The sequence below is a fragment of the Lepisosteus oculatus genome, chromosome 7, assembly GCF_040954835.1.
Source record: "Lepisosteus oculatus isolate fLepOcu1 chromosome 7, fLepOcu1.hap2, whole genome shotgun sequence".
Classification (NCBI taxonomy): Eukaryota; Metazoa; Chordata; class Actinopteri; order Semionotiformes; family Lepisosteidae; genus Lepisosteus; species Lepisosteus oculatus.
Window position 1 is genome coordinate 40,201,547 of NC_090702.1, and position 14,703 is coordinate 40,216,249.

At 36.3% G+C, this 14,703-nt stretch overlaps 1 protein-coding gene across 2 annotated transcripts in view; it reads right to left on the minus strand.

Moving 5' to 3' along the window:
- The window catches only part of kcnd2 (potassium voltage-gated channel, Shal-related subfamily, member 2), a 163,123-nt gene that overhangs the window by 2,292 nt on the left and 146,128 nt on the right, over positions 1–14,703 (minus strand). The window contains exons 3-5 of one of the 2 annotated variants that reach the window (XM_006633315.3): positions 5,726–5,888; positions 1,474–1,572; positions 526–621 (exon numbers count right to left, since the gene is read on the minus strand). In XM_006633315.3, coding sequence (XP_006633378.1) covers positions 526–621; positions 1,474–1,572; positions 5,726–5,888 — 358 coding nt within the window. The remainder of the gene's footprint in view (positions 1–525; positions 622–1,473; positions 1,573–5,725; positions 5,889–14,703) is intronic. The other variant, XM_015352271.2, reaches the window with a different exon arrangement.

The following is a 14,703-nucleotide window of genomic DNA, read 5'->3' on the forward strand; positions in this document are numbered from 1 at the left end:
TTCTTTGTTCATTTCCATTTACCCAAGTGCTTTTTCCTAAAGTACTTTACTGTACATTAAGATTCAGCAGAGTGCAGATTCAAATCATGCCCTTTGAGAAATCACTCTAATTCTCATTGAGAATAGAAGTGTCTCAATATAAAAATACAAGGTTTGCTTTGAACATTAGGCGTGTAAAAACATTTTGAAATCACCATCAGAACAATAATTGTCAAAACATCCACCTTTAGCTATAAGAATGGTTTATTGTGCATGGTATCTTTTTCAAGAGCAAACTCAATATAGAAAGTGACAGGATATCTTGACACAGTAATCTCAGTGTTAAGTGCTACCCCCTCTGAGAAATAAAGGAACAGTAAATTCAGATACCTGCATCATAATCAGGTAATTGGTCCACCTTCACTACTGGTTTATGTGGACTGAGCAATCCACGATCGGAAATAAAAACATGAAACAGATACAGTACCCAACATTATTGAAATGACAAGTATTGACGCAGTTATGCATGTTTCAAAAACTCCTTACCGTTGTTTTCTCCAGACAATGCAGTAAGTGGTGATGTTGCCTTTCAAAGGATGAGCTTACTTTGGTAACCAGGGCCTGTCCTGCTTCTTTTGAGGCCTTAAAATACATAACGCAAAATCCTTCAAACATAATCTGAAAATAGGTACATACTCTAGCCATATTAAAGTTAAGGAGCTAATGGTTTATTTCACCATTTCTCCTCCACTCAACATGGACTTTTATAAATGTCTGTTTTTTAGACTGGATCGTTCATGGTTGAAACTTGGCTTATATGGTGCAGGTGAGAAATTCGAAATTCTTTGTTAAATGTTCTGCAGTCTGCATAAGAACACATTTTGAGAGTAACCATATATGGATAGGTATATAATCGGCAGCCTTATTTAAACCATGAAAATACACGACCCTTCCAGACACTTCAAACGCTTTCCAAAGTCATGCAGATTAAAAATCTCATTCCTTTACACGATGAAATCCAAATGCTGTAAGATGATGCCATGGGGGCAATCGCCCAGTATAAGACCAGTCTTCAGCTGTGTCTTAAATGGTGTGTCTCAAATGTGTGTTAAAAATGCATGAGGAAGAAAACAAAAGAGCTGATGGCAGTTGCAGGAAAACGTTGTGGAAGAGACGAGATTGGTGTGGTTGTGGGTTCCCCCACAACCACTGCCTGTCAGTGTCTGCTCCTGGTTCAGCAGCATGCATTGCCTTTATTTAGTAATAATGGGTCCCATAACCCCCTGGGCCAGTGCAATGAAGACCTGGAAACCCATCAGGTTTTATTCTGAGTTACATTGCTGCTGGCACTGGTGAGTGAAACATTAGAGAACACGACTGAAGCACTTATGTTACAGCTCTGCAGATACACCCTTTACCACTCTGAAAGTTGCATGCACCAGCTCATTATATCCATAACCAGAGGGATGCTGCTCTGTCAGTTGTGACCATTACCTGCTCAAGTGAATCAGTCAGCAAGCCATTGCGTTTGCTCTGCATATATGCATTAGCGCTGCCACTCTTCGCCACCCGAATTCTAGCAAGTCTCGCTTTCTGTTTGGAAAACATATGCCATTTAGCTTTCTATGTTCTGTTCTTTTTTTAAATCAGGGGAGCTTTTTAAACTTCCAGCATGAAACTGCAGCAAGTGGGAATGGAGGTCTGTCACACTGAAGAGATTGAAAAAGTGTTCACCTCACCCCTTTTGACACCTCCTATGTTCACAACCAAAACACGCACATTTGAAGAACCTGAAATTACACCTGAAGCTAATCAAACCGAATCTGAAACCGAAGACTTGGGGATAGAAATAGATGTGTCTGTTTGTTTGCAAGCCTTTGTTAGTTGTTCTTATTAGTATTCATTTTTGTGCTCTGGTGATTTTGAATTAATATGTGCTTCTAGAATTGATTTGCCACAGACTGATTTAATAAAATGTTTAACAAACAAAGCATATGAAAACTCATGCAGCTGTCTTGCAAGAATGGTGATAACAACTAATTACATGGTAATTACTATCAGAACAAAATTTATACAGTAATGACCTTTACTTGTCTAAGCATATTATTAGAAAATGTTTGGATAACATTAAATAGCAACTGGAACATAGAACAGATAAATACCAATTAACAATTAATAAATAACAAATCTATAAATTTCACTAACGTATTGAAGATCCATTCATAATATACTTAAAATGCCCCTTTCTGTCAAAATCCTTTTCTCCTTTTCTATACATATTTATTAAATACTATTTTTCTCTTATATGTCTATAATTATATGTCCAATTATTTTCTTGCTATTCCCTTCCTAAACCCTTTTTCCTGCAGTGTTATAGTCTTGTGATTTATCCAAGTTGATCCCGTTTGCTGCTGATGAATGAAAGAAATGCTGCTGTAAATTAAGTTTTTAACAACATTTCTCTTGCATTTGTTTCAGGAGTTTTCATGCATTCACGGTAATGTTTCCACGTTTTAACCTTTCATTACTTAAGCAATCCAATTCCTTCTGAGATTCTAGCTAACTTGAAAACCAGACTGTTGTTTTTGGGAATGCTTTGCCACTGGTTTTGCAGTTATGTCTTTGGACACTGGAAGGAATAAACTAATTTTTTTCTCAAGGGCCTCTTGTGTAAAGTATGGACTAACTGTTCTAAATTAAGAGCTGGGAGCATACAGTGAATTATCATGTGATATTGTATAGTTCAAAAATAAATTCTTAAAGGCCTCTTAGGAATGGACTTAGCTTCCTGGATGCATTTCTGGTAAAGAAAAAGGAAAATGGAAATCTTTATTAATATATTTAATTCTATAAATTCTATAATTCTATCAGAAAGCAACTGTCTTTGTGTCTATGTCTGTTACAGGTAACTAAATGGAACCAGAAATGTTTTGTTTGCATACAGTGTTTCATTCCTTGCTCAGGTTACATGACTGAATTTCGACAATTTAAAAATGTCTTAGGCGGTTGATGATTTTCAAATGTAGTTTAGCCTTTTGAAACCATGTATGAGGCTCCAAAGCATTGTCTGGTGATTTATTTTAGTCTTTAACTATTTTTGCTCTGCATAAAACATCATTTTTTATTATTCATGCAGAATATGCTATTGTTGAAGTCTGATGAGAGAAGGCTCTCTCAGCCTTACCTCACAACATATGTCCTTGAGTAATAGTATCAGGTATTCATACTGTTTTTAAATTTAGAGAGCAGAACTGTTCCAGATGTGGTCTAATGAGAGTGCTGCACACTTTTAAGACAAGCAGTCTTGTATCCTATTCTCTTTGCTATGCACCCATGAACCATATTTTCCTTTTTTATTGCTCGAGCACATTGTCTAGATGATGACAGTGATGCGTGTCCTTAAAAACCAAGGGGAAAGTAACGCAGAACAGAACTTCTGGGTTAGACAAACCCACCTTTGACTCTCTTGTGTTTATCAAATGTGCACATCAATCAATGATACATTCACATGGCAGCACTCCATATCCAAGGAGTGCAAAAGGAACTTCCTGTGTCATATTTTTAGTTTTACTGCCATTTGGTCTGAGACATGTAAATGCTTACTATTATTCAATGATACATACCAGCAAATTTCCCAATTAGGGATTTAGTGTTTTAAAATTACACTGATAGTTGTATAAGACAGATACAAATAATATCTTCAAATGGAAACAGTAGGCCCTACTGTATATTCAAAGATTTCAAGTGTAGAGATGTATATATGCTTAGTAAGCCTATGTTGCTCAGATAAGCCATCACTTAAGCAGTACTCAAAATAATATCAGTAAGAATACATAGTTAAGAACACTAATGATTGGAAATAGTTTAGCAAAAAGTTGCACTGAACAAATGTGCAGTTCTATAGCCACAGGTTTAGACTCCCATTGATGTTGGTGGAAGTTTTCAAAACCAGAAACACTGCCTTAATAATAATTAATTTTGGTACATTGAGATCTGATTTACTTTCATGATAATGGAATAACTAGTGCAGTTTTATTTTATCTCTATACACCTTATTTATAAATCCAGCCTTTTCATGCTTCTTGTTTACAAACAGTAAGATAAAATACATTTTACATGTTAGACAATACATGATTGATAATATTGTCTTGAGATTGTGCACAGGTCACATATTAAAATTGGCATGAATAAGCCACTGACTGTCTCCTTGTTGACATTACAGACATTTAGTATTAAGTAGTGAGGAAGAGTTTGGTTTACCACTTCGCCTGTCGAGGCCAGAGGACCTTTCCTGTACAGTGCCACAGCAGTTTCCGATATTGGTTACTCACACTTCTAGACTATGTGTTTCTTGCAATCACAGGATGGTCATGTGAAAATTATTTATATTAAATGTGACTTTTACTGTTTGTTAGGCTGACCTGGTTTATTGATCGATAGTTAAAGCTCCCAGATATGCCCACATTAGCCTCAGTACAGGTAATATAAATTGTGTCACACTGGTCTTTATTGAAATTAATACTTAAAACATTTTGCTGGGCATTCCACTGCTACCACACCTTTGCTTATTCTTACTTGTCTACTCAGTCCAAGTGCCCATACTGTGGTTTGATTGAATTTGTATAAGTTTGGTAACTGGTAAATTGTTACTAATGTACAGTGACATCGCTCAATTTTTATTCAAGCCTGCTATTCCTATACAACATCTAGAGCAGAGAATCGCAGAAACGACACATTTGGTGGTGGAAGCATTGTTGTATAGAGTTGTTGTCAACAGTGTTCAGAAAGCCATTTTTGTGAGAAGGTCCAAATCAATTCTCAAAATCTTTACAATCAGGTTGGGGGAAAGTGTTTTTCAAATTGTACATTGCACACCACCAGGGAATGGTTTATAAGACCACCTTAAAATCCTCCGTTTTGACTGACACTGAAGTTGCCTCCACAGAAATGTTATGTTTTTTCATTCTACTTTTCACGATGGAAAACCTCTACTTTTTCCAATAGCAGTGAAGTTGTTTGGGGAATGAATCAAGAATGGAACTGCGACCACCAACACTCACAATCTTGAGGCAAATGGAAAGCCTGCAAAATATTGAATGTTCGTTTTCTTTTTAGTTTTAATATCACATTTTTTGCAGAATTTCTATATTATTGCAAAAAAAGTTTCTGGATTCCTTAAGACATAAGTCCATGTTCAAGAATTGGACAGAATATACATATATTTATATAACAACATACATTTAATTTCTGTTAAAGTTATTAAAAAATCATAAATTCTAAATGAAGTCTGTGGCTCAGCTGAAGACAATAGTTGCAATATTTTGCAAGCAATTACCAAGACATTCACAAGCTTTTCTAATTCATCAAAACTTTTAGGCACTTTCAGAGCTTATTGTGAGTACAGGGTTGCACTTGTCTGTGTTTGTCCAGTCTTCATGGCTGCTGAAATTGTTATGACAGATTGAATGATTTTCCATATGAGAAGTTTAATTTGTCTGTTTATTTTGGAAGAACGTTTGACTTCCTGAACAGAAATACGCACAGTGGTATCGGCTAAAAAGATATGTTAACTGTCAGGAATTGACAAAGGACTTTGTTAATTAAGAAAAGGTTTTTTATTATTGTTATAATGTGATAGCTTCCTCATATGACCAATTAAGCATTTAGTGCTACATTTTCTGTGGCTTGGTAAAATAATACATGAAGGCCAAGAAAATGTAATAACTGTAATAAAGCATTAATGTACCTTCTGAGCCTTGCGCTTGTCAGCTCTTTGATTCTGATGATAGATCCGGCTGAAGTTCGAGACGATTACGGGAACAGGCAGTGCGATGACCAAGACTCCACTCAAAGAGCAGATTGAGCCAAAAATCTTGCCTGCGATGGTCTTTGGAACCATGTCACCATAGCTGAAAAAAAGGGGAGAAATAGTTTAGTTCAGGTGAGTGGCAATGGCAGCCTCTATTCAACACTCTACTATGTAAAACACAGTGTTTATGAGACTGCCCACCCACATGTCTCCTTTGTGTTTTTGTGACAATGGACTGTTTACATGTAGAGTTTTATTGATTTGTATAAATTTGGGGTTCCTTTGCTTTTTGTATACTCTCGATTTTGAGGTTTTAGAATCTCTGTCATAATTTTTCATTCTGTCTTCTACTGGATGTCTATGTCTATGTTCTATGTCAGATAGACATAGACCCTGTACACTTCATTATCCTCTAAAATGTCATACTGTTAAATGAGATGCTTTTATCGTGACTTACAGAGGAAGTTCAATCTAAATGAAATGTAGTTCCGGATTTCCTCACTAGGGGACACCAGGAGGCCACTTTCCTGATGATGGTCTTTTCTGCCATCAGTGTTAGAAATATCAGGCTTTTTTTTTCAGGTATGATCAACTGACTATTCATTTTAAAAACATACACTGCAAACTAATCATAACTGAATGAAAGCAAAATTCAGCTGAAATCACTCCACCACAGGTGAATTGATATTTCATATATCCCAAAGGACCTTAAAGCGCATGTAGGTGTCCAACACTCACTTGGGTGACATGTGGCGGCTACCCTTTTCAAACAGCCCCACTACTCCACAGATTGGGTGGAGGAGTGAGAAACCGCTTCAGCAATTGAATTAAGGGGGAAATTTAGAAAGGCCAGATTGTGGAAACCCACAGTGGAATTTAGTCAGGACAGCGGGAATAACACCCCAGCTGTTTCAAAATGTGTCAATAGATCTTTACAAAATATGCTTAGGGTGCTCAGGGTATACGTTCACAATTAATTATGATGATTATTTTTTCACATGACATATTTTAATTTCAAATCTAAATGCAATAATCTTCACAGACTAACCGTTTCACTCCTTCATTTTGAGTTTTTAACACCTAACACTTTTACACCAAGTTATTACTTAAGAAATGCAAAAAAGTATCACAGGTTTAGCACTGTTTTTCAAGAAGCGCAAAGAACTGTACAATCTCGCACATATAATATACAACACAAACAAAAAGAAAGTAGAAAGATGTATAGCAAACTAACTCAAAAGCCAGAGTAAGGTAATGTTATGCAGGAGGAAAAAATATGCCATTGTCATGTTCCTAGCATATGCTGTACTTCAAATGATATCACACTGGCAAAATTAACATCAAAAGCTTCTAACACCCACCAAAGGCTGAATTTTAGTACAGTCACCTACAGCAACATCATTGTTGTTACCAATTGTTAACCACTTTACAAAGCTGATGTTGGAATCCTATGAGCATAACCTCAGTCTTATCACAGTACATCTGCAAGTTCTGTTGCATCTATACTTTTCACTGTAAATATCTTATATCTTAATGTCTGTTGAAGTTTTAATCACTGCTGTGATACAATGACTTAGTGAAAGAGAGAAGGAATGTGCTCTGAGAGCATGCAGGGCATTTGCCATTTATAGTAGCACTCTCTCAAGAGCTACACTTTCCATCATTCCCAATGTTGAAAGTGGCCTGTAGTATTACCAGTCCTGAAGCCAGCCAAGCACCTGTGGGATGAGTTAGGCCAATGCATGTGTGAACATCAATTACTATCAAATAAAATCAGTGATTTGGCACCCGCCTTGCAGACCTGGTGGAAGAAGATCCCTGTAGTACACACCCAACATTTATCTCGTTCATTCCACACAATTTGTATGCTTATGTTTGAGGTAATGTTTATCACAGCAGATAGTGATCCCTTTGTTATCGGAAGGTGTCAGGATTGCTACTGTGTGGTAAGACTACTATGGGATGTTCTGATACTCTTCCTGTGTATCTGTAGCCAGTTGGTGAAGGATGGCCAGTCATGGCCATCAGGTTGTTTTAGTATTTTTTCTTGATGTTGCATCATTGTAATTCAAACACTGTGTGATCTTCTCAAAATGTCAACACTTCCTGATAAGCTTACTGGAACACAAAATGAAAAAAAGAAAAAGAAAAATAACAGAGCTCAGTGTAGCACAGAGAAGTAATTTTACCCTCAATCTGCAAAGGTGTTTTTATTTTACAGTTTCACCACCTTACTGGTTGGTCTGACCAATGCAACCGTTAACATAATGCTCATGACATGTAAAAACACACTGCCTTCTATTAAGTCTGTCAAGCAGAATGACATTCATCAGTGAATAAAATACAACATACAGAACATCTTTCTGCAACTGCCTTAGATGATCTCTGGTTCACAGAAGATAGTGATGTCATCTCTTTGCTGTCAGCTACGTACCACTGAACAGCCTCCAAGCATGCAAACCATTTTAATGCAAACAGTGAACTACAGTCATTTTGACCTGCTGATGCACAGATCATTCTTTTTTTGCTGAAGTCTGATAATGATTTCTGTGGTGGTGGAGATGTCTTACATTCCAGGACGTGCCCTGTTGCACACAGAACTGGTTTCCTGGTTTATAAGGATTAGCCCGATGATTGATGAAGCGAACATCTCATTCTTCCAGCAATATCAGAAAGGCCACCTTCAAACATGTGGATAACTGCTGAGCTATCACTTGCTGTTTGCGCATTTTTTTAAATCATATCCTTTTGATATGCATTTTTAAATTCTTAATGAACTTTTTGGGAATTCTAGTTCAACTCATAAACCATAAACTGAGCACATGGAACCTTTAATGAAATGACCTAGTCTCAGTATTTTGCTATTTAAGGAAACAATACTACCCAAACAATCAAAAAACATACCTGCTTATTATTTAAAATGTTATATTATACATATACTGAGTGTGCTATTGAAGTAAAACATGAAATGTTGAATATTCGTGGCACTTCAATATACAACGCCTTGAAAATCTTGAAAAAGTATTCACCCCCTGCAAAGTTTTGGTAATTGCAACATTTTGTTGCCGTCCAAACTTGTAGTCAGACTTTATCCACCCATGTTCTAATCACTTCATCCAATTCAGGGCTGTGGGTGAGCCGAAGCCTATCCCAACAAGCAATGGGCGCAAGGCAGGGTACACCTTGCTCAGGACACCACTCCATTGCAAGGCAGGCAAACAAAAACACAGACAAGCACACACTCACACCATGGCGTATTTTCTCAGAAGCCAAATTACCTACCAGTATATCTTTAGACTGTGGGATGACCTGGCGAAAACCCACCCAAACAAAGGGGAGAACATACAAACTCCATGGAGATAGCACCCCAGAGTCCAGGGCCTGGTGCTGCAAGGCTAACCACTGAGTTATCAATCTGATGGGGCTTTAAGTGGTGTGCAAATAAATACTATATATTTTTTAAATTAAAGGATTCTCAATTGCATAAGTAGGCAACCCTAACTCTGTTTAGGTGCAGAACAATAGTTTGAAAGGCCACCAAATTAGTGTAATGATCTCTGTCTGTGTGTAATCAAAGTGGTTTAACTTGACTTCAGAGTAAATACATCTCTCTCTGCAAGTCCCCTCAGATATTGAATTTCATGACTCAATTCACAAAGTGATACAACAAATCAACCATGAAGACCGAGGAGCTTCTGAAACAATTCAAGGATTAAATAGTAGGGAGGCATAGATCAAGAGAAGGTTACATATCCCTTTGAGTACAGTGAGGTCCAATATTGAGAAAAGGGAAACTTATCATACCACTCTACCTATATCAGGCCACCCCTTCCAAACTGAACAGATGGATAAACAGGGAACCGGTTAGAGAAGCAACTGTGAAGCCCAACAGTGACTTTGAAAGATTTGGCAAGTTCTATGTCTGAGATGTGAGTTACTGTTCATACACAAATATCCTATTTCCTACACAAAGCTGGCCTGTATGGGTTTTTCAGTAAAGTAGCCTTTACTGAAAAATTCTCATCTTAAATCTTGTCGAAGGCATACTTCAGACATAGCTAAGGCAGATGTGACCTTACCTTTACACTTTAAAATTTAATTGAAAGTTAAGTGTTCTCGTCAATGTTTCAGTTTGTTCAATGTGTCCATAATTTCTGGACAGCTCTAGTGTCCTTCGAGCTTGATAACTTTCTGAGGATCTGTAAACCTTGGAGAGTGCTGTATATTAAGGAGTGAATGAGTACAGATCTGAGCTTCTGCTTTTTTTAATCGAGAGTGCTGTTATATAGATTGACAGCATCAATTAACAGAGCCTATACAACCTGTATCCAAAGGTGAAGCCATGTCTGTGCTCATGAATTTAGCAGGATTAAGTAGAAGATGAGGACAAAAGGACATCTGTTCATGCTTGAAAATTTTCTGAAAGGTTTGTATTACAAAAAATAAAACTGCAAATTTTGTGTTATCAAATAATCCAACTACCAAATATAATCCCACGCATGGAGGGGCACACGTGACTTGTATACAGTATTCTTTAGCACAGCATTAGCAGGCATTGCCTGAACTTCAGAGAGATCAATAAAGCAGATCAAACTATGTATATTTCTTTACTTACTAAAAAAGCTCAAATACTGACAGCAGACCAAAATAAAAAGGAACTGGGTGGTATTGCAGACATTGTTTGAGAAGCAACTCAACTACTGCCTATTTCCTTATAAAGTACCTTCGCATTTTCCATTTTGCCTGGAAAGACCTAAAATCTCAGGCCCTGTAGAGTTTTACAAAATAATCACCTGACTAATTATGTATCTATTATGCGTGGTCACTGAAGAGGTTAAAATGTTTTTGATGTAAATACCCTATAATATTGGGAGCTTGAATGCCCAACTCTAAAATTATCTGAGTTACAGTACATTGTGGCACAGGACCCTGGATCATAAACCCCTAAGAATACTTAAGTAGTACTAAGAAGACTAATGGTCTTAAGAGGGACAATTGCAAGTTCTGCAACCTTGTACAGTAAATCAATATAAATTCTGTTGCAGCCTCTTTTCATTGGTGACATATTGACTTAACTACATTTAACAAAAGACTCAAATTTTAAAATCTGTCTATTTTAAGGGTTATGTGATACACAGCCTGATGTAAGCCTACATTTAAAGTCAGAACGCACTCAAATATGATATGCTAACACTTACAGCTGGTATCATTATCATTAGTATTATTGTTGCCCTGTGATGGACTGGCGTCCCATCCAGGGTGTACCCTGCTTGCTAAGATAGGCTCTTCAGCAACCCTGAATTTGATAAAGTGGTTAGAAAATGGATGGATAGATAATATTATTGACACTGTTAAAATAGTATTATTATTGTGTACTGTATAGTACTTTAATAAGGAAACTGTATTCTTGCAGAGTAATTGTATGGCATTTTTGTGCAGCAATAGGATCTTTCACATTACTAGAGTGCTTTTCAGCCTGACTGAAATGGTAACACTGCAAACAGAACAGAAATATATGATAAGGTGGTGACCAAAACAGTATATAGTATTCTTAAATGGGGTCTTACTAGTTATTCATTATAAAACTTCAACATTTCAACATACAGTTATATCCCTGTACTGTAAGATTTAAATTAAATTTGAATTCTACACTTTTGCCTATGTGCCCCAACATTTTGTTTGGCTTCTTTGTTTCCACCACATTGTCTAGCATATGGAAATGATATACCAACATAAGCACCTAATGTTTTTTTTTAAATGCTTGGCATTTTCCGTTTTGTCTTTACAGTTCATGTTTCAGTAACGTGCATGCAATACCCTGCAACATCATCTGCTGGGTTTTTGAATTTTCTCTCAATCATTTTGAATTTCATTTGTTGCTTCTACAATTTGCTAATCCCACTATTATGTTTTCAAGCTTGGCAATTTTTCTGTGACAGTTACGTCATCAATATAAAACAGGAAGAGCAGTGGTTCTAATACAGATCCCTGTGGTGCTTCCCTCATTACTTAACCTCTGAGAAATGTTTTTCATAGAACATGTTGGGATGTTATTCTTCAGAGTACAAATAGCCTTTTCATTTAAAATATAAAGATTGCTTCATTATAAATATCATTAGGGTATTTGGTAGTTGATGCAGGCTTTTTGTTTACTGGAATAGTATATAATAAGTGAAGCACCTTGGTGAACTTTTAACAGTAGTGTCACACCTGGGATTTGAACCCACATTTTTGCAGTTGTGAGTCTCAAGCCCTAACCATTACTTCACTTTATTGTTAGGTTTTAGTTATGATGTTATTTTAGATTTATTTTGATAAAGAAGCCTAGTTTATTATTAAAGGGCACAGAGAAAACACTCTCCAAGATATTTTAATGTAATTTTGTTAGTGATGGAGTGGTACCTTTTGTAGGGTACATTAGTTCAAGAAATTTCAGAAATTTCTAAGGTTAACATTTGAAATAATTCTGCATGCTGAGATCATAGTGTTGCTATTAGTTCCCAACCTATTGTTAATTTTCCAACTTCAGAATTTTCCTGAAGCATGATTCCATGATTCCTGAAACATGATTTTGAATTTTTTTTAACTCTTGTTTACTGTTAGATAAAACTATTAAAAGCTTATTTGCTTAAAATTCAAATTAGAATGTTATATTATAACACAGATTGCACATTTTTATGATACAGGTCAGTCCCAAACGCTATTGGACACTCTCACGATATTGTATTTTCTTTTCTAAGGCTGGTAAGTAAAAATACCTTTTAGCTATGTCATAATTTGTTTTGCTCTTTGTAATTTTTACACTGGTCTTTGTCATTTGCGATTAAATATGACAGCAATCTAATTTACCTCAGAACCTATGCAGTTGCTGCAGGCTGTATTCAAGAATAGGCTATTTTCAGGATAGAAATTGAAGTGCTTTACTGTACAAAGCCCATTTGCTTTCATAATTGTACTATTGTGTCATGCATACAGAATGTAGAGTGAATTGAACTGCAACAAATAATAAGGTAAATGGGAAATCATAGTTTCAATTAAACCTGTTTTGCTTTTAACCGTTGCTTGTTAATAATAACTTGGATTACTAAGTAACCTAATAAAAAAAAAACTCCATGAGATTGTATTGCTCCATGACAGTAATAAATATTGTGTTTTAAATTGTCCACATTTAAAGACGCTGAATTTGTAACAATACTAGTTCCAAAATTTAAAACTTTTTATAAAGGTATTTGTAAAGTACATGATCTGAAATATGAAGAAACATAAGTCTTGGCATTGTACTGAATGATTATGATACCAGTGATGATTTTGTTGTTAATTTTAACTTTCACGCAGTACCAGGGTGTGACAACTCCAGCGAGTGACTTTTTGTTTTTTGCAGTTCAAGTGGTCTGTCCTTGTTTTTCAGAACCCGTCTGAGATCCTAGATCTAACCTGTTGATTCATTCATGGGAAAGACTACACGGTCATCTTTCGTCTCAGTTGCTTTTTTTTCAGTTCTGCGGACACACAAACAGTACTTGTGCCTTTGTGGTTGTTCAGTTACACCTGACTTCTTATTTTATCTTAACTCTTTAATAATATATCTTTCTTAATCAGCAGGCACTGGAGGATTCAACACAATTAGTTCATTTTGCAATATTCACTAAAACAATCACCACTTTTAGGAGACACTGGAGACTTATACTCATTTTAACTTTTCATACCCAGTTTTTACTTTTCATTTAACTTATGATTCATCACTTTATACAATTGGACAGTGGAGCATTGCTTAACCCTTAACGCCCAGTTTTCAATCTTCTCTTTGTTAAATACTGCTACACAACTCTTCTATCTGACTCTTCACCAAGCACCAGCTCTTCACTACAAACATGAATTTTTCCTAACTTCTGGCTGATCTTGTTTGGCACCACTCTATAATCTAAACCTGCACCCCTGACACAGCAGCTACCTATTTGTTGTTTTTTCTCCCATCACACATTCTGAAACTGTCAGTCTATCTGCTGATGTTCAGACACAGGGAGTATTCAGGAGTCGCCCTGTGTCATCTAGACTACTCTCTCTTGCCTATGAGAGGAAAGTACATTGCTCCATTGAGCAACTGAAGCACCTCACTGTTGGGAGCGGAGAGACGTTAGTGGTGGTTACTCGGAAAGAACCTGGAAAATTTCTTTGTTTACGGCAATTGATCAACAAGCCTCCAGAAGCACTTGAGCGCAATGACGTTTAATAATTCCCACTTCCGTAAACAAAAACAACAAACTTGCAGAAATACCTGGTGACAAAATATATCTAGTGTGGACTGTATACACAACATATAAATGAAAAACAAAATACCCTCTGTGCAAGCTCTGTTGCACTCGTGTGCAAATACATGCATTTACCTCCCATTCAAATGTGTGCACCTATTTCTCTCTAAATTTTTCATTCCGTAATCTTAAGGCTGTTCTCTGGACACCTAAACCAACAAGCACCACTCAGTGACACCTGCACTGTTTCAACACCTATGTTATTTTATGAATCATTTAAGCATCAAAGCTAGTTCTAAGGAATGAGATGCCCAAATGTGCTTAGTGGTCACAGAGATCAGTTTTTCAAATTTACCTTTTCTTTTTCTTTAACACAAATTCAAAAACATCAGGAAAATCATCAAAAGCAGTTGTACTTGAGGAGTTACTTGTCTATGCTCTATTTTAGGCTCTATTCAATTTCAACATTTCAATAAGACTATTCACTCTAAAAGATGGATTTAAACTAAAATGTAAACTATGGGTAGTTCTGATCTGATGTTTTTGCTAAATATGCTCATTATGAGTGCAGTGCAGATTATACAGTGCAGATTCAGGCCATTAATATTGTGTTTGTTAAGCCTACACATTATAATATCTTTTTTTTAAGTTCCTAAGTCTTTCATT